General features: G+C 42.6%; 1 protein-coding gene across 2 annotated transcripts in view; it reads left to right on the top strand.

Annotated features, from left to right (window-relative positions):
- LOC116522181 (myosin-10-like) overlaps nt 1-21,519 on the top strand; it is a 90,028-nt gene extending 68,509 nt beyond the window's left edge. For both annotated transcript variants that reach the window (XM_032236926.1, XM_032236925.1), the window contains 12 exons: nt 84-236; nt 730-978; nt 2,401-2,613; nt 4,078-4,290; nt 5,847-6,008; nt 7,200-7,328; nt 7,656-7,744; nt 9,160-9,283; nt 9,383-9,591; nt 10,617-10,725; nt 11,437-11,609; nt 18,647-21,519. In XM_032236926.1, coding sequence (XP_032092817.1) covers nt 84-236; nt 730-978; nt 2,401-2,613; nt 4,078-4,290; nt 5,847-6,008; nt 7,200-7,328; nt 7,656-7,744; nt 9,160-9,283; nt 9,383-9,591; nt 10,617-10,725; nt 11,437-11,609; nt 18,647-18,839 — 2,016 coding nt within the window. In that variant the 3' untranslated portion in view covers nt 18,840-21,519. The remainder of the gene's footprint in view (nt 1-83; nt 237-729; nt 979-2,400; nt 2,614-4,077; nt 4,291-5,846; nt 6,009-7,199; nt 7,329-7,655; nt 7,745-9,159; nt 9,284-9,382; nt 9,592-10,616; nt 10,726-11,436; nt 11,610-18,646) is intronic.
- Nucleotides 21,520-22,667: the final 1,148 nt, after the last annotated feature.

Here is a 22,667-nt window from a genome sequence, read left to right as displayed (position 1 = left end):
CTATGAGGAAGATCTTATATCCAAGGGGAGGAGGACGAGTCCAGTCTTTGATCCATACTTTTTATCCTTATCTCCCATCCCAGGAATTGCTCCAAGAAGAGACGAGACAGAAGCTGAATCTGAGCTCTCGAGTCCGGCAACTGGAAGAGGAGAAAGGAACTCTGCTGGAACAGCTGGAGGAGGAAGAAGCTGCCAAGGCCAACTTCGGTCGCCAGATCCAGAGTCTTCAGCAGCAGGTGGGGTAGCAGGAAACAGAACTGGCCACAGAAGGAAACCCAACCCAAACAAAAACTCAGTAAAGAAAGAAAAAGTTGATTAAGTTAATGATAAAAGATTAAATGATGCATTTTTGTATCAGTTTTGTATGTTGGATATGGTCAATTAACTTAATAAAGTCTCCTCCTCCTCCTCCTCCTCCTCCTCCTCCTCCTCCTCCTCCCCTCTTTTCTCCTCAATTAGTACTTACTCTTCCTTCCTCAAGGGTTTGATTAGGAAAAAATGGTTCCAGGCCTAGTTCTGCCAAATCTCTTTTCCTTACCTCTCGATAAAACATCCTACGGTTACATTTTTAAACAGTTTTGTGAGGACGTCATAGGGAGATACATCATGAAAGTCGCGGAAGAGAAGAGTTGACTTTTATGTTCTACAGGAAGCTTCCATCCTCGCAGCATCTTTAGTAGTAGTAGAGATGGATAGAGTATGTGTGATTTTTCTTGGCTCTTTTACCAGGTGATGGAGACCAAGAAGAAGCTGGAGGAAGATGCTGGAGTAGCAGAAGCAATTGAGGAAGCTCGGCGCCGGGCAACTAAGGAACTAGAGGCCCTCACCTTGCGCTATGATGAACGGGTTCAGGCCTGTGACAAGCTGGAGAAAGGCCGAACTCGCCTGCAGCAAGAGCTGGATGATGTCACTGTAGCCCTTGACCAACAGCGCCAAGTGGTCTCTGCCCTCGAGAAGAAGCAGAAGAAATTTGATCAGGTGAGGCCTTTGTGTCGTCCATCAGGTCTCTCGCCAGAACTATGTTCTGTCCATGGCATAGCTGTATCCTACAATGGTGGAGTCTTGCCTTGAATTCTTAAATACTTTGGTCTCCAAAATGAAAACTGCCCATAAACTTAGCAGTTAATTCCCTTGTAATAGATGTCTTTCATATCCTCTCAGGACTATCATCACTATCCTCCTCATTCCCAAATTGCCTCTTCAGGGCCAGGTGGCTTTGCTGCCTATCTGCTTATTTGATTAAATTGTTAAACTTTGGGGAGGGGAGATACCAGCCCCCCAATTTGATATGGAAATTTTGGATTGTTTCTTCCCATTCCTCTCCACCCTTTCACTTATTCACACACTTGGTTTACTTAAGTTTGTTTTATTTGATTTTGCCTTTTTATTAGAACAAACAGCACACCCAAAAATACACAAAGGGAAGAAAAAAAGTAACACAAAAGCAAATGTAAGAAAAACAACAATGAAAAAGTTACCCAAACCATTTGTACAGGTGGTCACTTAACAACTATTGCTTGGCAACCAAAGTTGTGAAGAACTCCAAAAAGTTACTTACAACCTGCCCTCACGGTTATGCACTACACCACCCTCCCCCATGGTCATATGATCAAATTTGGGCACATGCAATCCTATAACCACGTGACTGCAGTTTGTGATTTTTTTGCCAGTTTCTGGCAGTTTTTTCTGGTTTCCCGCAAAAAGCACCCATTTGGAAAAATGGATTTGTGTAACAAGATTCACTTAATGACCATGTGATTCTCTTAATGACCTTGGTTACTAGCTTTACAACTGTCACAAAAATTATTGTAAAACCCAGTCAGTTAACATATAGTGAGTGACCTGCTTAACTACTGCAAGGATGTACAACCCAATTCAATTGTGGACTTTACGTGAGGACTATCTGTACAGACTTACTATAGTTAATAATTCCTTTATTAATAGAACTACAAAAATGTTATTCCAAATTTGAATGAAATCATTGATAAAATTGATTTATAGAAAATTGTAATTTGGTGTTCTAAAGTTGGTTAAGTTTGCTTTTTCAAGAGGCAACTGGACTTTCTGGTTTTTCTTTGAAGCCTTTTCACTTCTCATCCAAGAAGCTTCTTCAGTTCTGGATGGATGGTGGCGCTGAATTCTTCAGTCAGAGCTGGTGAAGCTTCTTGGATGAGAAAGGAAACATCTTCAAAGACAAACCAGAAAGTCCAGTTGCCTCTTGAAAAAGCACATTTGGATAACTGTGACCTGGATGATTGAGAATTTCCCTAGACATTTGGTACCCAATAGTAAAACAAAATGAATGTCTTGTGTAGCAACAGTTGAGAGATTCGGTTGGTACACCTATATATTTTTAGTGAAGAACATGTGCTAACTAAGCCATGTTTGGGCTTCTGGCAGATGTTGGCTGAGGAGAAGCTGATCTCAGCCCGCCATGCTGAGGAGAGGGACCGTGCAGAAGCTGATGCCCGTGAGAAGGAGACCAAAGTGTTGTCACTGAGCCGTGCCTTGGAAGAGGCTCTAGAAATAAGGGAGGAGCTGGAGAGGCAGAATAAGCAGCTGCGGGCAGAAATGGATGACCTGATCAGCTCCAAGGATGACGTTGGCAAAAATGTAAGTTTATTTATTTGTTGGGTCTAGCAGTTAAGTGTTGGGATAGAAGCAGGGGACTGAGACTTCTAGTCCCGTCTTAGGCATGGAAGCCAGTTGGTTGACTTTGGACCAATCACCAGGAGACCAAGAGTTCTAGTCCCGCCTTAGTCATGAAACTGACTGGGTGACTTTGGGCCAGTTGTTCTCTCTCAGCTGATCCCACCTCACAGGGTTGTTGTTGTGGAGAAGTTAGGAGGAGGAGGAAGTGTTACTTATGCTTACTGCCTTGAGTTATTTATAAAAACAATAAGAAAGGTAGGATGTAAATAAATAAATTTAAGATTTTGTCAGGGAATCTAGTGGCTTAGAATTAAAACAGCAAAATGGGATTGAGAATGATGTTCTCCTTCTCCAAATCCTGTTCTGAGGGAGTAGGATAAAGCAGATGAAATTTAGAGCCTCAATCCAGTTAAATAGGCTTATTTTTAATTTACTTTAACACTGGTATAATTGGTGCTTTTGAGAAAGACAAGTTTCTGTGGTTGGTGGATGGGACATGTAGATGTTGTCTAATAGTCAACAAAGAATTCTCCCAGTACTCTGACACTGAAGGAGAACGCCACCAGTCTTGTTCTGACCCAGGCTTCCCAAAAGCACGAAGGCGACTCTTCATCCCGGTAAAACCCCTTTTATTTAGTTTAAAGTGAATTCCTCTCCAGCAAAATCCTGGCCAACAGTCTTTCGTGAGATTTCACAACTACAGACCTTTATCAGGCTTGCAGAGTTGCCAGACTGATATCTTCTAAACACCACGCTGTAGCAGCAATTACTTGGCAAGAAGTCAGGAACAGATCTTCACCCTAATGAATTGAACTAATTGTCTCCCCCTCCCCTTTTGCTCTTCTTTATTCCCTATGGGAGGGGCCATTCACTGTCCACCTGTGCCTTTACTGTTTACTCCCAAGTCGGCCCTTGTTCCTTAGCTGTTCCCTTCTCCTGGCAGCTCTGCGCATGCACATATCAGGAACAGGCTCCAGCTGTTCTTCTGCCCCACTGGTGTCCGACTCTGAAGTCAGCTGATAAATGTCAGACGGCCCTCGCCCCATCTCTGCCTCCAACACAGAGCCCTCATCAGAACCTTCCCCAGACTCCAGGACTGGCCCATGTTCCTCCTCAACCTCCTCACTGTCAGAGTCTACCTCTGCTGGCTGCTGGCGGGCCACAGTCTTATGAGTTAGATCGGAGATGATTCACCTCTTACCAAGAGATTTTTATCTTCTTAGAATTCTTGATATTTACTCATTCAAGAATGTTGCGGTTTCCAGACCCATCAGCCTCCTCTGGAGCTAATGGCATTGTGATGGCACAATATTTCAATGTTCTGTTAGTCAACCTACCCACCTACCTACCTGTTTCCACTTTACACCTTTCTGCAAAAACCTACACGTGGCTCTCCTGTCTCTGACACTTTTGCTTTGGGATCAGGTGCATGAGCTTGAGCGCTCCAAGCGGGCCTTGGAACAGCAAGCGCAAGAGATGCGAACACAACTGGAGGAACTGGAAGATGAGCTGCAGGCTGCAGAGGATGGGAAGCTGCGCCTGGAGGTCAATATGCAGGCCCTGAAGGCACAGCATGAGAGGGAGCTGCAGAACCGGGATGATGCCAATGATGACAAGAAGAAACTGCTCAGCAAGCAGGTAGGAAGGAGGAGAAGTGAAGGTGTATGGTATGACTCCCCCGCACACACACACACACAAAATCTGACCAGTCTTTGTTGACCCAGGTGTGTTTTAAGATCAAAAAGAGGGATTAGGAACTGCTTCATGCAATGTTTTTCCACATTGGCAGCTGTAAGATGTGTGGACTTCAACTCCCAGAATTCCCCAGTCAGGCTTGATGCTCATTCAAAGTAAAGTGTTCCTTGACTATATTTCTGTCAATCACAAACTTCTATCCATTAATTTGGCTTTTTACAATTTCCTAGAGAAGGCTGAGCAAAACTACATCTGCTTTTCCTATGCTACCCATTAACATTTTGACATCTTCATTGAGCAGCTGATCTGCTGAGTTCCCCCCCCCCCCACCTTTTCCTTTTATTGAACTTATTTAGAGGACCTCTTTTTTCTTATTCTTATCATCCTTTGCTAACTTCAGCTCATCCTGAACTCTTAGTTTCATGGCAGGTCTATAGTTCCAAGCTCTCTCTAGGAATTTCTCTAGGAGTTTTACAAAGTTTGTATCTCAATAGATGAAGAAATTATTAAGGTTAAAGAGGCCTTAGTAGCTCTTTAAATCATCTGTGAATTCAGTTAAGTTCATTTGACAGTATTTCTAGCCCACATCAGTTCTGAAGGGTTTGGGGAAGATGCAACCCAAGTCTTTTTCTTGGTTGGGCAAGTAATAGTGACGCCAGCTGGGTTTCCCAACTTTGGTAATTTTGAAGTATACAGGCTTCAACCCTCAGAATTCCACAGCCTGTATTCATATTGCTGAAAATATTGGGAATTGAAGTTCACTCAGTCTCAAATTGCCAAGGTTGAATCAGTATTACTATTATTTGTATTGCCACATGTTTTAATGTAGATTTTTTTCAACAATATCCTGTTTCCCTGAAAATAAGACCTCCCCAGATAATAAGCCCAATCAGGGTTTTGAGCGCATGTGCTAAAATAAGCCCTCCCCCGAAAATATTGCAACACAGCAGCAGCCATGAGGTGACCACACTTGCCGCCTCCTGCACCTCAAAAATAATAAGACCTCCCCTGAAAATAAGGCCAAGCGTTTATTTCGGGGGTCAAAAGAAAATAAGACCCTGTCTTATTTTGGGGGAAACACGGATATTCTCAAATTTATTGAGTGGATATTTTTAACCTACGGGTGCTACTCCTTCCTTTTTTTGTTTCTGTTCTGTTTGGACAAATCTTATCCTTCAGTTTCTGTTTTGCACTTATGGGGCAATCATGATTAGTAATTTAGTCCTGCACCCACTCATCTCCTTGTTTGGACAGTTTCTGAGAGATATAATCCCTTCTGAGAAAGGCAGAAAAGGAGCGCCCCTAGTTTATAATGCCCCTTTTAGGATTGCTTTCAATGCTCTACCAAAGTGTGCCTTGTTCATTCCGAGAAGACTGCTGCATCTTTTATTCCACTTCTAAGATGCAGCAGGAGAATGTAGCTTCAGAGCACAGCATAACCTTGACTGCAGATCAAAGTGGCAGCTTTCTGCTGACGTTTCTCCCTTGCAACTCCACAGGTGCGAGAGTTGGAGGCGGAACTGGATGCTGAGAGGAAGCAAAGGGCCCAAGCGCTTGCTGCCCGCAAGAAGTTGGAGATGGATCTTCAGGAAGCCCAGGCACAATTGGATGCGACTACCAAAGGAAGAGACGAAGCTTTGAAACAGCTGCGCAAGTTGCAGGTATCTTTCGGAATCAATGTAGGCAATCAGGAAGAAAGATCCCGGATGTTTTTTAAAGGGCTATATTGTATATTGAGTTTTAACTGTCATTGTATAAGAAGTTGCGTTTGTGTTGCAAAGAGCTTCCAGGTAAATGTTGGCATGGGGGGCTCTCTTTAAATAAGTTAAAAAGAGGAGTGTGGTGGAATGTAGTCTGGATTCCCAAGAGGGAGGGGCCTCATTCCAGAGGACCAAGAGGCAGCAAACTTTAGATAGCTTGGTTAAAAGAAAAAATGTTATGATAGCTCCTTCCTAGAAGTTCTCAGTAAGAGTATATCTTTAATTGATGCAAGGAGTTGCTTTGCGTTGGTGAGATTTCAGTTTACAAGTGAGTAACAATAAAATAAACTCCTTGGAAGTCACTCTGCTTGTCTTTCTTGTTTTTGGGAGCCTGGCGGAGAAGAACATACAGTTAGTCTTCATTTAGCAACCACAATTCAGACTGGTTACTGGACATTAAGCAAAGCATTTGCTAAATGAAACCGTGACTGTGCTTATGATCTTACTTTAGCTTTGCTTTATAGACCAGTGAAGGTTGTAAATGACAGAACTGGTCATTGAGTTACTTTTTCATTACTATTGTTAACTGTGAACAGTTGTTGAACAAAGACTATCTGTACACACACACACACACACACACACACACACGTGTGTGTGTGTAAATAATAGCACACAAAATTAGCTATAAAAACTAATATTACAGTGAGCTTGGTGATCAGAAGGGTCGGTAGTTCAGCGGTTGGAATCCCTAGTGCCGCGTAACAGAGTAAGCCCCGTTACTTGTCCCAGCTCCTGCCAACCCAGCAGTTCGAAAGCATGTAAAAATGCAAGTAGAAAAAAAGGGACCCCCTTTGGTGGGAAAATGATAGCATTCCATGGGCCTTTGGCATTTAGTCATGCCAGCCACATGACCATGGATACGCCTTCAGACAGCGTTGGCTCTTCGGTTTTGAAACGGAGGTGAGCATCGCCCCCTAGAGTCGGGAATGATTAGCACATATGTGCGAGGGGAACTTTTACCTTAGCTATAAAATAATAGTAGAGGTAGTCTCAAATATATATAATCTCATTGTCTCATACATATATAATATAATCTTATAGTCCTGCCATCGTGATAATCTTCTTCTGCTTTCATTTTTCTCTTAATTCCAGGCCCAGATGAAGGAACTCTGGCGAGAGGTTGAGGAAGCCCGTGCAGCTCGTGAGGAGATTTTTATTCAGTCTCGTGAGAATGAGAAGAAGCTGAAAAATCTGGAGGCAGAACTGCTGCAGCTTCAGGAGGTGAGCAGGAGGCATGCTGTGAGGTTGAACAGGAATATGAATCCAGGAGAGACACGGATTTTAATTCCTAGAGAGTCCCAGAGCAGATATGCGCGACATACTGTATATAGTTATTCAATCTGAGCCTCCAAAATACATTATTTAACAAAATAGGATCTCTTAGCTACTGATAAGTGTAAGAAGGGAATCCCTGCTTTGTTGGCAGAAGGCTCTGAAACAGGAGGCAGGGTGAAATATCCTGATTGATCAAAAGTTCTTCCAAGAAGCTAGGTCTCATTTTTATCCAGGTCACTCCATCTTTTGCTACGTGTTTTCCATCACTTGTAGGAACTAGCAGCATCAGAGCGAGCCAAGAGGCAGGCACAACAGGAGCGTGATGACCTGGCAGATGAGCTGGCCAATGGAAACAGTGGCAAGTGAGTGAACAGGAACCGGCTTACTCCCTTATTCCCAACTCCTGAGCTCCATTTTCACCCTTTTGTGTGGAATGGATTGTTCATATTTAATCTGACCCTGGAGTGATTAACAGTCTCTATTCTACAAGTAGTACTTAACTTATGACTACGAAAGAGACTGGAATTGGGGTCATCGAACAGAGCAGTGGTTAAGCAGCAGGTAGAAAGAGGCAGGCAGACAGGAATTCTAGTGAGCTTTAGCAGGCAGGCAAGGAACGCGTTAAAATTATTTTCACTGTAGTTTGCAATCTTCCCTTCACGCATCACCACTGACTTTTTGGGAAACTGGCAGAGAAGATTGCAGTGGTGATCACAGGATTGCAGAGCGCTTGGTAACTGGTTGCAAGTGTGAACAGGTTATTAAGCACCCAGATTGAGGTCACATGAGCTAAGGGTATGTGTGGGGTTTTTTTTGATGGTTGGAAGTGCTTTAGAAGCCATAAAGCACTTTTGCAATGTCCTTGTTATTCTAAACAGTCCTTAAGTGAGAACTATCTATAATGATTAATTCTAAAACTGCCATAATGTGTTACTGGTTTTTAGAAAGAATAAGCCGGTGTTCTCTGGGTATTTATTTATAGGGGAGAAATGTCTGGACCAAACATAATTTCTAATGTTGGATTTTCCCCCTTACCAGAGGGAGCCCCCTTGTGGAGTATTTTGAAAGCTGTTACCATGGCAACTCCACTACACTGCACAGTAGAATCCATTTTACAGTAGTACAGTAGAATCCATTTAAAGGCACAACAGGCTGAATCTTAACAGAACATGCACCCCAAGATGTGTTAGGAGTGTCTTCCCCCCCCCCCCCCCCCGTATTTGTCTCCAGAGAGCAAGTCATCTGTATACATCTGTATGCTGGAACATAGACACACACAGCCATTTTTATATAGATAGATTTGTCCATTACTACTTATAGTCTTTCACCCTGTTGTGTTCTCATCCATTTTTATGACTGCTTTTAATAATGGTAAAATGCAGTAACAAGGTCAGTCTGTATTGGCCAGGCTGGTCAAATGTTCAGCAAAGAAAATATGCTGGTGGTGGAACCACGATTAGGGGCTCGTTGTAATGCTGTCATACTCACAGGAGGCAATTAGAGGATAAAGCCAATAAAAGGGATATTTGCTAAATGAAATGAATATGCTAGGAGGGTTTTAGACATCCGATAGCCATTTTGTCTGACAGAACCATGGTGTGCAACGTCCCTTTGTGTCCAATGGATGGCAGACAAGCAATGACTCAGTAGTGCTAAAAATGAATAGTGTAGATTGTACAAGCAGCCTCAATGTTCTTCTGGAGAATGAATGCCCTCTTAGTTTCCTGCCAGGCACAAAGCCCTAATTTCACCACTGTTGCTTTAATTTCCATTTCAGGTCCGCTCTTCTGGATGAAAAACGCCATTTGGAGGCAAGAATTGCCCAGCTGGAAGAGGAACTGGATGAAGAGCAAAGCAACATGGAACTCATGAATGACCGCTACCGTAAGCTCAGCATGCAGGTAAGACAGCTGCTTCTAAGCAGGTTGAATCTGGACTGTTAAATCCAGCCAATGCTGAAGCCGCTTTCTGATTTCTCCCTCATTCTGTCCTCCGTGCAGGTGGAAACGATCACCACCGAATTGGCAGCGGAGCGCAGCTTCTCTCAGAAGACTGAGAATGCCCGGCAACAGCTGGAGCGCCAGAACAAAGACTTGAGGGCCAAGTTGGGTGAGATGGACTCATCTGTGAAGTCCAAGTACAAGTTGGCCATTGCAACTCTGGAGTCCAAGGTGGCCCAGCTAGAAGAACAGCTGGAACAGGAGTCCAGGTGAGGCGATGACAGCAAAACCTGTCAGCATTGAATTCTGGGCTCTGAAGATGGCTTGGCAGAATGATTAGAAAGCCATGAGAATAAAAGTCTACATCTCAAGGCTGGTTGCTTTGGAGGGCCAGGTGGTGGTGGATTCCAGGGTCTAGTGTGGATGAGCTGTTGATTCAAAGTAGTTGGAGCCATGTCTTGTAAATGATGTTTTCTTTCTCAATTTGGGGAGGTGGGGGTGGGAGTGTTAATTTTTAAGTATATTGTTAAAAACCTGTTTTAGGGCTTATGCTATTATCATATTTTCTGCCTCATGATGGTGACCAGGAAGGTCTTTGAAAGGAAAACAGAGACTACATGTTATCCACCCATGTTCAACATTTTCATTGTATGTTGAAAAATAACATGTGTGTCCCAAAGGTGCTTTTTCAAGAGGTAACTGGACTTTCTGTTTTTTTTTCTTTGAAGACATTTCACTTTTCATCCAAGAAGCTTCTTCAGTTCTGACTGGATGGTGGGGAAGAAGCTGAAGAAGTCAGAGCTGAAGAAGCCTCTTGCATGAAAAGTGAAATGTTTTCAAAGAAAAAACCAGAAAGTCCAGTTGCCTCTTGAAAAAACATCTTTGGGACAACCGTGACCTGGATGACTGAGACTCTCCATAGTCAATAACACATGTAGTGTGTATTTGATCCTCCTCCTATATTATAGAGTAGTGTAGTCCAAACCTGGCTACTTTAAGACCTGGGAACTTCAACACCCAGAATTTCCAGCCTGCCATCCAGTCCACAGGCCTTAAAGTCGCCAAGTTGGACACCTCTACAGAACTGTAGAAATACACTCCTTAGTGGTGGATGAAGGACAAGGAGGATTCGTTGGTTGTATTCATATTGGTGAAATAAGCCCATTTAATCCATTGTAAAAGTAAGATACTTATGACTCTTAAATCCACTTGATTTCAATGGCTCTGCTCTAGATAATGAATGACTCAGTGTGAGTTCATCCATTCCTTCTTAAATTTCTCTCTTCTTTCCTAGAGAGAGGATGCTGTCAGGAAAACTTGTGAGGAGGGCAGAGAAGAAACTCAAGGAAGTGCTTCTGCAGGTTGATGAAGAGAGAAGAAATGCTGACCAGTATAAAGATCAGGTATGTTGTAAATGTGCTAACCAGTAGTGGGATTAAATTTTTTTTACTACTGGTTCTGTGGGGGTGGCTTGATGTGCATGATGTGGCTTGGTGAGCGTGGCAGGGGAAGGATATTGCAAAATTATCATTCCCTTCCCCACTCCTGGGGGAAGGCTACTGCAAAACCGGCTAAATAACACGTCTGGTGCTAACCCAATGTTTTTCAAATGTGACCACTTTAAAATGTGTGGACTTCAACTCCCAGAATTCCACAGCTAGCATCTTAAAAGTGGTCGTGTTTGAAAAACCCTGGGCTAACCTATCCTTATTTTTTTTCATCCTGGACAGTGGGCTCAGGGTTCACCTATTGGAAAGGATGAAAGAGTAAAAAGAGTAAACTTATTTTTGAAAAGTACCATGCAAATTATCTGTTTTCCTATCTCGCCGCCGCCACCACCACATGCCTTTATTTTGCATGATTTAAACATTAAAAATAAAATAAGCAAGCTACACCACAAAGAAAGTTAAAACTGTGTATGTAGAAATAAGTCTCGCTAAGAAGCATTTAAAGCAATCACCAGATGCATTCTGGGAAATATTTTCTAATTTTTAAAACTTTTTATACAAAAATGCTGAGGCCCCTTAAGTGTTGAACTTGCAGAGAATTATGCTGTACGTTTCTTTACCTCGGGAGCATTGATTTAGGCTTCCATCTGTGGCTTTTTTTGGCAGGTTGAAAAAGGCCACCTGCGGCTGAAACAGCTGAAGCGTCAGCTGGAGGAGGCGGAAGAAGAGGCCTCGCGGGCCAATGCCAGCCGTCGTCGTATGCAGCGAGAACTTGAGGATGTCACCGAATCAGCAGAATCCATGAATCGCGAAGTCACCACTCTGCGGAATCGCCTCAGGTGAGTAACATCATATGGTCAGGACTCGGCAATACAGGTAGTTCTCACTTAATAATGGCAGATGGACTGGAATTTATCTTGTAAAGAACCATGTCACATATCTGTGGCACTTAACAACGGAAATTCCGGCGCTTCTGGTTGCCTTTAGCAAATCATGCTAAAGATCATTAAGCAAGGATGTCACATGGTTGCCATTAGCAACCTCCTGCCAGCTTCCCCGTTGTTTTGCTTGTAGGAAGCCAGCAAAGATTGCTGCAAATGGCGATCACATGACTGCAGGGACACTGCAACTGACCTAAAAGCTTGAACAGTGTAACTACCATTCATTCAGCACTGTTGTAAGTTTGATTGGTCGCTGAATAAGTGGTTGTTAAACGAGGACCACCTTTAATTGAGTTAAAAAGCAGTATGCCTCTCTATGTTTTCAGCCCAAACGAATCTAGGAATGGTTATCCTGCTAATCTCTGTGTGTGTGTCTTTTTCTCCCAAAATGCTCAAGGACACTGTATATTTTTGTCCCTGTCCTTCCTCTTTTTGCTGTGTTCATTATTTCTGCCTCCCCTCTAGTCTGTTTGTAAATATGCTATAGCAAGGATAGACAACTTGGTTCTGGGAGATGTTTTAGATTACAAGATCCCACACCATTATGCAAATCCAAACCATCTGGAGGTCACCTACATCTGGACTATAGAATATTAATTCAGTGCCAGAAGGAGAGAGGGAAGGAGGGAGGAGAGAGAGAGAGAGAGAATGAAAATGAGAATGGCTAGGAAACCCTAGGAGCTGTAATATTTTCTGTTTCTGTGTCTACAACAGGAGCGAATTATTTTTTACAGGTAGTCCTCAACCTATGATCACAATTGAGCCCCAAATTTATGTGGCTAAGTGAGAAATTTGTTAAATGGGTTTTGCCCCATTTTACAACTTTTCTCACGACATTTGTTAAGAACTGCAGTTCTTAAATTAGTAACACGGTTGTTAAGCAAATCTGGCTTCCCCATTGACTTTGCTTGTTGGAAGGTCGCCAAAGGAGATCACATGACTCCGGGACTCTGCAACTGTCATAAACATGAGTCCATTGTCACGGGACCATAGGGATACTACAAGGGTCATAAGTGTTAAAAATGGTCATAACTCACTTTTTTCAGCGCCGTTGTAACGTTGAACGGTCACTAAGTCAATTTTTGAAGTTGAGGACTACCTGTTTTATATTTTTTTTCTTAGTCTATCTTTCTGGAAGAATTCCATGAACCATGTGGGATGTTTAGAATATTCATAACAGCTTTCTTCAACCTGTTTCTCTCCAGAAATGTTGGTGCTTAACTCCCATAAATTCTTCCAGTATAGAATTTTAGCTTTTTTGAAGAATTCTACTGAGAATATAAAATCTAAAACAGTGGTAGGCAGCTATGGCAACTTTACAACCTGTGGACTTCAACTCCCAGAATTCCTGAGCCAGCCATGTTAAAGTCCACAGGTCGTAAAGTTGTTATAATTGCTCACCTGATCTAAAAGGTTTTCTGTTTTATCTATAGAAGGGACAACAACAGTCATATGCTTATTGTTAGGGAGCCTGAAATATATTTTGATGTGATAGTAGTTTTATACGGATCAGTGGTGTGAAGCTGTTTCTCCAAGGGGTTTGTAGAAGTCTGTGCGGTGGGCCATAGTGACTAGTCCAGTGTTTCTCAACCTTGGCTACTTGAAGATGTCTGGACTTCAACTCACAGAATTCCCCAGCCAGCGAATGCTGGACTAGATTAAGGTCAGTCACTCAGATTTATCCTCAATTGTGCTTGATTTGAATTTAGACCTCTCTGAGTCAAATTCAGCACTCTGTATTGGCAACCTGATTCTGGTAGTGCTGGAGTTGTAAAGCAAGTACAGGTAGTCCTCAACTTACGACCAGTCACTTAGCAACTGTTCATGGTTACAATGGACCTCCCTTGGGCCTACTTATGACCTGGATTTGAAGTTACGATGGATGTGTGTGTCCCCCCAAGTTACATGACCAAAAATTGAGTGATTGGCAAGACCTATTTACGGCTGTTTGCATGTCCCATAATCCCATGACCATATTTTACAACAGTTTTACCAAAACCCGGCACTTCCGATTTTTGGCAAAATTATAGTGAACTATTGATTTCCTTAATGACAACGTTGCACAGATAATGACTGTGACATTCATTTAATGACTGGTGATCCGTTTAACACCTACTGCAAAAAAAAGGTCATAATTCATTTTATGACTATCAGAACTTACAAACATGATGGTCAGGCTCCATTACAGTCATACCTCAAGGATTACCTGTAAGAATCCCTTGCCCAGAGGTGATATACAGTAGTCCTCGATTTGTGACCACAACTGAGCTCAAAATGTCCCTTGCTATGCAGGACAGTTTTGCCCAGTTATGATCTTTCCTGCCACATTTGTTAAGTGAATCACTGCTGTTGTTAAGTTAGTGACACGGTTGTTAAGTGAATCTGGCTTCCCCATTGGCTTTGCTTGTCAGAAGATCGCAAAAACAAACAAGCCATGACCCCGGGACATAGCAACGGTCATCAATACATGCCAAATGCCAAGCGTCCGGATTTTGATCACGTGACCATGGGGATGCTGCAATTGTCTTACTACATTTTTTGTTGCTATTGTAACTTCAAACATTCACTAGGCGAATGGTTATAAGTGGACTACCTGTAGTTTCATTTCCCTGATTGCAGCCATTTTAAAACCTGATGTCCTGGAGATTCTGCACACTTTCTAATCCTTTCCCACAAACGAGAGGCTAATTCTGTAGCCATTTAAGTCTTCAGACTACCCCCAATTTAAAATCAGACAATTCTTTATGTAAAGCAGGGGTGTCAAACTCGCTGCGTCATTTTGTCGTCACGTGTCATATTGCGACTTCCTCCCCCCCCTTCGATAAAACGGGGGTGAGCGTGGCCAGCACATGAGGCACCTGGCCCGCGGGACGCAGGTTTGACACCCCTGATTTAAAGCAACTATTCTTCTGCCTAAAAACCTGAATTGCCTACCTCACACTCCTCTTGTTTCCTTTTTGATGCTGCTTCTCCTCTTTCAAAGTGGTGTTCTTTCCAGATCATGTGTTCATGTTTGCATCTTTCCTTTTTTTTTCCTTTCTTCCATTTCATCCTTTTTTCGACTCAGCAGCAAGTTAGAACGACGTCAACGGAAGTATGTTCTCACTCTCCCCCTTCACCCTCCTCCCCATGTTCTGCATGTGTGTGCTGTATATTTTTGAGGTGGGATTGTGTATATGCGTGGGTGTGCACTTGCAACACAAAAACTCTCCGCTTCCTTGTTCCCAGTTAAGTTAAAACAGACTTGAAAGCAGAGATCCATGATTTGCTGGCTTCCTGTTTTTATTTTTTAGCACAAAATGTAGCCGTAGGATGCTCCCAATTTATGACTGGAGGAAGGGGTGCTTAATTCTTTCCCTTATGTAAAGAAAATGTCTCATGTAAGGCAAGTTATTTGTCGAACTACATTAACCCAGGTTTCTCAGGCTGTGGATGTAGAATCTGAGGGGGGGGGGAGCAGAGATCCTTTTTAATTCAAGAAGAATTGAATTTGGGACTTTCTGTGAACAAAGTCTGTGCTGTACCACTGAGTTGCAGTCCATAATGTTTGCATGCACATGTACAGAACACAAGCACTCAGATTCACAAACATTATTAAACTGCAACTCTAGAGGATCAAGTGACTTCCTTACGAGACTGCCAATATTTTCCAACCTTCTGCTTATTTGCTTTCTGGCCCATTCTTCAAGGAAATGAGAAAGGCATGCATAGATCTTGAATTTGTCTCACACTGCTTTAGCTTCACCACAACCTAGGAAGAGGGCTGAGAGGTCAGTCTTTATGGCTGAGTTGTGATTTGAACCCAAGTCTTTAGCGTTCTTTTCTTCTCAAGCTGTAAGTATGCTCCCCCTCATTTTTCCAATGCTAATGCAGCTGGGAGACAGGAATTGGTCAGTGGCACAAAGTTTAAGATTTAATCACTTCCTCCTCCAGTCCTGCTGTACAGGTCCTTTCATTGCTTTCCCCTGTGTTTTTTGCCAGGCCCAATATGTCTGCTTTGGCCATCAGCGAAAACTGCTGGAATGCTTGCTTGATGCATCTGGCAACTTTGAACCCCAGGCCAAAGAATGCTTAAACTGTAGCAGGAGGAGGCAGGGAGAGCTTGCTATCCGTGTGAGCTTCTAGATGTGTCTAGCTATCCCAGCAAAAGTGGGGTGGGATACAAAAGCGCTCTGTAGGCTTGTGCTAGCTCTTCTTTGTGGCTTCTCTCTAGTAGCAAGAATTCTTGTGATTGCGGTAAGTGCTGCTTTCCTTTGAACAGCTTCTGTGGATTTAAGACCCAGCCAAGGAGGTTAATGGATAGAACGTATTCTTCAATCAAGGACATTTTCCTCCTTTCCCAGAGAACAATGCTTCTCCTTTGGTTTTGCTGCTACTTATCAATAATCACATCCTCAAACAAAGGAGAGAGAACAAAAAACATTGGCAATTTGAGAGTTCAGGTTTAAAACGTGGGAAAGAGTGAGACTGTGGATTGCCAGTGGCAGCAATATGCTTGGCACCACAGAGTTGGTAACTCTCTTACTAATAACTTTAAAGAACACATTTAAACTTGTATGCATTGCTTAGAAACTGTTTTGATGAGGCTGTTTACATATCAGTGTGTGTACATAACATATACTTCAAAAGCATTTTTCTTGCATACTGCCATTATCCTAAATTTCAAAGTATGAAAAAACTGAGCCTTATTAGTACTGGTATATTTCCTAATAAACCAAGTGCAGGTTTAAATCCCTAAATTGAGATATTGTAATTCACCAAAAAGGGCTTTATATTGAGGAGTGGAGTTGCTATCCTCCCCCCACCCACCCACACACACACCATAGAACACATCCTCTCTTATATTCTTACGTATTGTAGGGTCCTTGGTGCTCTCTAAGCTTGGCTGTTTTCTTGCAGACGTTTCATTACCAAACTAGGTAACATCATCAGTGTTTGGGATTTGTTCTCATTTTATATACTAATAGCTTGCACTGTCAATGTTGATGGGAATGGTCTTGGTGGTACCCCATCAAGGAACAGCTAAACAAAGTAACAGTAGACAACAGCCCAATAAAGGAATTACCAAAACCATTCCCACCAACACTGACAGAGCAAGTCACTAGTTTATAAAATGAGAACAAATTCCTCTCCCTACTAATACTGATGATGTTACTTACTTTGGTAATGAAATGTCTGCAAAAAAAGACCATAGTTGTGGTATCCAGTCAAGAACACCACAGTTCAATCCTCAGCTACAAAATATTCTCTCTTCTTGGTATTCTCATATGTTAATAAATTCTTTTTTACCCACATTGATTTGGTTTTGGGGGGCAGGATGCCTAAATGTAAGGTAATAACAGTGTAATAACCATTTAATGCTGACTAACAAAGCATGCTTATATATTTGGGGGCCTCCTGAGCTCCTTCATGGCCCTTTCTTAAAACCTCTTAATTGCTTAACATTCAACCTGGCACCACATTAGTAATTAATCACCCCTCAGCCTTAATCATCTCTCTCTTATGAAAGATAAAGCAATGCCTTAATTACTGGGTTTCTCTTTTTTCTTATGAAATAGCACAATTTCACATTGAAAAAGGAAAAAAATGAAACTAGTTATTACAGAGATGCACAGACGCATAGGCACACACTGTGGACCAATAAAAAATTTTTACCCATGTATTACTGTGTTGAACAGAAAGCAGTCAGAAGGCAAAAGCTTTGGAAACTTAAATTAGTTTTGGGAGCTTCCTCTGAGGGAATATACAAGGGTCTTGCTTGTGGAGACAGCCAGTGTGCAGCCACAATATTAGATTATGCAATGCAGACAGTGCTGCAGAAATGCTGAATTATGGAAGTTATCAGAAATCAGGTATTAGAAACAGAAGTCAAAGCACCCCTGTGTCTCACCAAGACACTGGATAGGAGAGGAACATGAGTGGGACAGGTTGCCAAATAGAGACCTACATTGTAGGTACAACCTACATTTCCCTCAACTCTCAGAGAAAATGAAGGAGGCTGACCTTGGTCATGGTACTCCCGGAATGCAGATGGCAACTACTACTCTCTGCATCTCTTTGGTGTCTGCCCTGCTTTGTTTGGCATTAGCAGCCTGATTGGCTGCGGCTTTAAACTGAACAATTGGAGCTGTGTTAAGAGTTGCACAGATTTTGGAAAATCCTGTAGGTAAAATGCTTTTAGCTTATTTGAACTTGGCAAAAGAAAACAAACTAGAGAATAAGATACATCACTCCGTTAGCTAAGTCAGAACTAGAGACAGCAAAGTAACGGAACACATAATATTTTGGAGGTTGTCTATTTTGTTTTCTTTTACCAAATTCAAAGAAGCTAATATCTATATCTATTTATCTCTATTTCTATCTATATCTATATCTATCTGTATATGTATATCTATCTAGCCATCCCTCCATCCATCCATCCCTCCATCTATCACATAAATGCTAGTCGTTCCCAACTCTAGGGGGCGGTGCTCTCTCCATTTCTAAGCTGAAGAGCCAGCACTATCTGATGACAATTCCGTGGTCATGTGGCTGGCATGACTAAATGCTGAAGGCGCACGGAATGCTGTTACCTTCCCACCAAAGGTGGTCCCTATTTTTCTGCTTGCATTTTTACATGCTTTCGAACTGCTAGGTTGGCAGAAACTGGGACAAGTAACGTTACACGGCACTAGGGATTCATATTGCCGAACTGCCAACCTTTCTGATCGACAAGCTCAGCGTCTTAGCCACTGAGCCACTGCGTCCCTGATATCTCTCTTTATCTTCATATCTATCTGTCTGTCTGTCTAATATATACATATATATCAGGGAGGGGATGTCTATGTGTTATACAGAGGGAAAGTCCAGCTTCTAAACAGGATGTTAGCTCAGGTTCTGTATGTTAGCTGTGATGTAACAGTGACATCTCCCTTTTCTCTCCTGTCCATTTGCAGGCGCACACCTCTCACCTTCACCAGCCGCACTGTGCGGCAGGTCTTCCGTCTTGACGGCGTCTCAGACGAGGAGACCGAGGACCCTGAGAGTGACTCCCCATCTACAAACCACCAGCCTTCCCAGCCCCTGGGGCCCTCCTCCCAAGGCCAGTCCCCAGTACCTGCTGCCGAGGAGCCAGCCCAGACTCAATAAATGGGAAAAGTCAGACTCCCGTCGGATGGGGTGGGAGAGAATAGGGGCCCTTCCCTTGCACAATGTCTGACAGCGCTAAAGAAAACACTTCCCCCTCCCTCCCTCTCTCCCTCCCTCCCTCTCTTCCCACTTGCAATCTTGGATCTCCCAGCAATCTCTTTGTATCCAGCTGCACTTTAATATCAGTCACCCCTGAGGGGTGGAAAATGGGGAAGGGAGGAGAAGGAAAATGGGGGGTGGGGGGTGTTGTTTCTGGGTTTTCACTCTGTTCTTCTTAAATGAAACACCCACCCACCCCCAACTCAAGTAGCCATTGTTTTCTCTTGCACCTTTTATTCCCCCGACCATTTTCTTCTTCTTTTTCTAGTCTGAACGTGCAAAAGGTTCCCAGCCCACAGTTAGAGAGGAAACGGGGCAGCCAAGTGGTTCATGGACACAACGCAGGGTGGGAAAGGAATGGCCCCCTGCCACTGAGCTGCGGCTTCTTGGTAAAGTTGCTGGTGTTGAGATGCCTTCAGCTTTTCCACAGAGACACACCCCACCCCCTCCCTCCATACACCACTGAGAGGCAGCTATGCTCGGGGTGCCTTCTGCTCCCCCCTGACCCCCAACTTCCCTGCTTCATCTCAATCCTAGTTTCGGGCTCCCTGCTCCTGGGGACAGGGTGTGCTGCAGAGCCTTCTCAGGTTCCTTCACTTGGAGGAGGTCCAGATTTGATCATCTCTGCTTCTTCCAGCAGACTTGGCTTGCTGGAGTTAACTTTGACTCTCCATTTGCTGCTAGAACCTGCCCGGGTCTGGGCTAACAGGAGTAAATGAACTGAAAACCATTCATCTCAGCTTGCCTCCTCTGTTCTGAAGGGGGACTTGGATGCCATCCTCTCTGCATATCATGGCCAGCAGCCAAAAGAGCACTTTGATCTGTCACCTCCTCAATCCCTTGCTGGTAATATTGCTGAAACTGCTATGGTGGTGATGGATGATTTAAAAGAAAAAAAGAAAAACCTATGACAATAAAATTAGGATTTGCAAACCCTGTAGGCAAAATAACCAGGATAATCTTGAAATTATATCCTAGCCTACCCTTCCTCAATTGGAAGGCTGCCCATTGTTGGGATGACACTGCATTTTCGGGAGGGGGGGGGAGAAATCAGAGAAAGGGAAGGCTCTTATTTTCTTATTTCACCTTGTTTAATTGCATGTGAGTAGACTTTAGACAGGAAGTCCTTGACTTACAGCCATTTGTTTAGTGACCATTAGAAATTGCAATGGCACTGAAAAAAAGTGATTTACAATCGGTCCTCACACTTACAACCACACCTTGCACTTACAACCTTAGCAGCTTCCCCACAGTCACGTGATCAGGTCCTTGGCCCCCACTGGCATATATTTTTTAAGGTTTGCAGCATCCCAGGATCATGTGGTTGCTATTTGCGACCCTCCCACCCAGCTGGCTTGTGACAGAGTCAACGAGAGGAGTCAGATTCGCTTAAAGACTGCATGATTCTCTTAGCTGCAGTGATTTACTTTAACAACTGAGGCAAAAAGAGAGAGGGGGGGGTACTCTTTTAACCAACATCTTGTTTAGCAGTGGAAATTCTGGTCACAATTTTGGTTCAAGGAATAGTTGCATGCAACAAATGTTGAGTTCTGCGTTCTGAACATAAGCATCACTTGCCCTTCTCTGTGGACATCTAGGGTTCTTGCATTAATTGCTTTCCTATCAAAAAGAGGGATAACAAGTAGAGATATAACTTTAAAAGAAACCAGGTTGTGTCTCCACTTCTTTCTTCTGATCTGCATATGCTGCTTCTGCTTCTGTCCCTTGTAAGCTACTTGTCACAATCATTTACTTTCACACCTGAGGCTATTTTTGCTACCTACACAACTCCTTACCAGAATAAAAGTCCCAAATTCTCTACCACCGCCACCCCCAAATTCAAACGTCAGGCTTCATGGTAAGACAGATGGAGTTAAAACATTGCATAATTATATAACCCAACAGGGTATTCTTGCATTATAGAGCCGAGATTCGGAGATGATTTGCCAAAAATAAATTATATGCTCCCTGCTTGCAACACTATAAAGCCTGATCAATATTTGCATTCCCTTATTTTAGGAATAACAAGTGCCTCACTATGGAGACCTAGTGCTATTTAGCACCTTCGGTAACTTGTCTACAATACATAGATAGCAGGCATGTGGGGAAAATATGCGTGAAAATGCATGATTAGCGTCTGTTGCAATCCACTTTTGGAAGCTTCCATCTAGGAAAACAAGTGTCCATTGTATGGAGTTAGCCCTTGGCATAAGATGCGGAAGGAAAGCGCATTGAGAGCCCTGTGAGTTTGCTCTACTGCAGCTTCTGATTTTAGTTCCTTAGCAGTGGTGCACATTCCATGCCACATTCATTGCACACCCTTTTATTTATTAGGACAAAGCTACAGCTGACAAGTTATTGGTAGGCCCCAAGTTTGAGACATCACAATCCAATCCTATGCATGTTTATTCAGAAGCTGGACTCCCTGCATTAGAAGGGGCTTACTCCAAAGTTAAGTGTATAAAATACCAGTTGTGAACCTAATAACAATACCTAGCACTTACATAGCACTTTAGTGTGTTTGAAGGATTTCACTTGGTATAAAGGTTGAACTTAACCTCTGATGTGCACCTTTTATAAAGCAGAAGCAAATGGGTAGCAAAGGAAAAAAATACAAGTCTAGCTTAATTCTGCACTTAAGAGTTTACTACTAAGGGTTTGCAAATCTTAGCTTGGACTCATAGTAACTCATCCAGAGGTTTGTGCTTCTCTGGAACGAGGAATTGGCTCTGGAGGTGGGCCTGCCTTCTCTCTCTCTAAACATATATATATATATATTTATATATATTTTCGGCATGGTAGTTTCTTGTCTTAATTTGTTTTAATTCTGTCTTATTTTTTTTCTAACAAAAGTCCCCCCCCCTCTTGAACAACATTGTTTTACTTCAAACCCAGTGGGTTTGCATTTTTTAAAAATATTTTTGTCTCCCCCTTCTTTTTTTCTTTGCTGTTTGAATCTGTTTGGAATTTTCTTATCCTAATGTAAAGGGCCATAGCAAATACCCTGCTCTTTTTTGTTTTGTTTTGTTAAAAAAGAAAAAAAAAGTACTTTCTAAGAAAAAAGTATGACTTCTATTAAAAATTCATCTCAGATAACCGGGCTTCTGTGTGTATTTTTATTTGGCTTTCGGTTTTATTTGCAAGGTTGCTATGTAATGTTTGGTTTATTGTGAAATATCATAGTGATGGAATTATAGGATGGAGATTTTTTAATTGAAAAATCTGCTTAGTTGTTCCTCTGTTTCAGTTTAGCCACTGGGTATAATCCAATACTGGAATTTTAAACTCCACAATTTCTAATTTACTTCTGTGCTGGCTGGGGAATTCTGGGAGTTGAAGTCCACAAGTCTTAAAGTTGCCCAGGTTGAGAGACACTGCTAGAGGAGCCAATAACTGAACATAAGAGTCTGTTCTTTGATAAATATATCATCTTCATGAAAGGTTCTGATCTTTGCTCTTTGGAAACTGCCAGAACAGGATTGGGGCCGACTTCCAAGATTTTACTAAACAAATTCTCCCAGAGAATTCTGGGAATTGAAATCCACAAGTCTTAAAGTTGCCAAGTTTGAAGACCTCTGGTGTAGGAATTCAATGCCAGCAAATCTGGAGGACCCAGATTGGCAAGAGGCTGTGATATAAGGCTTTTCCTTAGCCAAGAAACAACTCATATTATAATCCATGGAGGGCAGCGTAAAAGTGCACATGCTGCAGCCATCAAAGCTCCCCGGA

Source organism: Thamnophis elegans, chromosome Z (assembly GCF_009769535.1).
Source record: "Thamnophis elegans isolate rThaEle1 chromosome Z, rThaEle1.pri, whole genome shotgun sequence".
NCBI classification, from domain to species: domain Eukaryota; kingdom Metazoa; phylum Chordata; class Lepidosauria; order Squamata; family Colubridae; genus Thamnophis; species Thamnophis elegans.
This window is presented reverse-complemented; position numbering and strand designations above follow the sequence as displayed.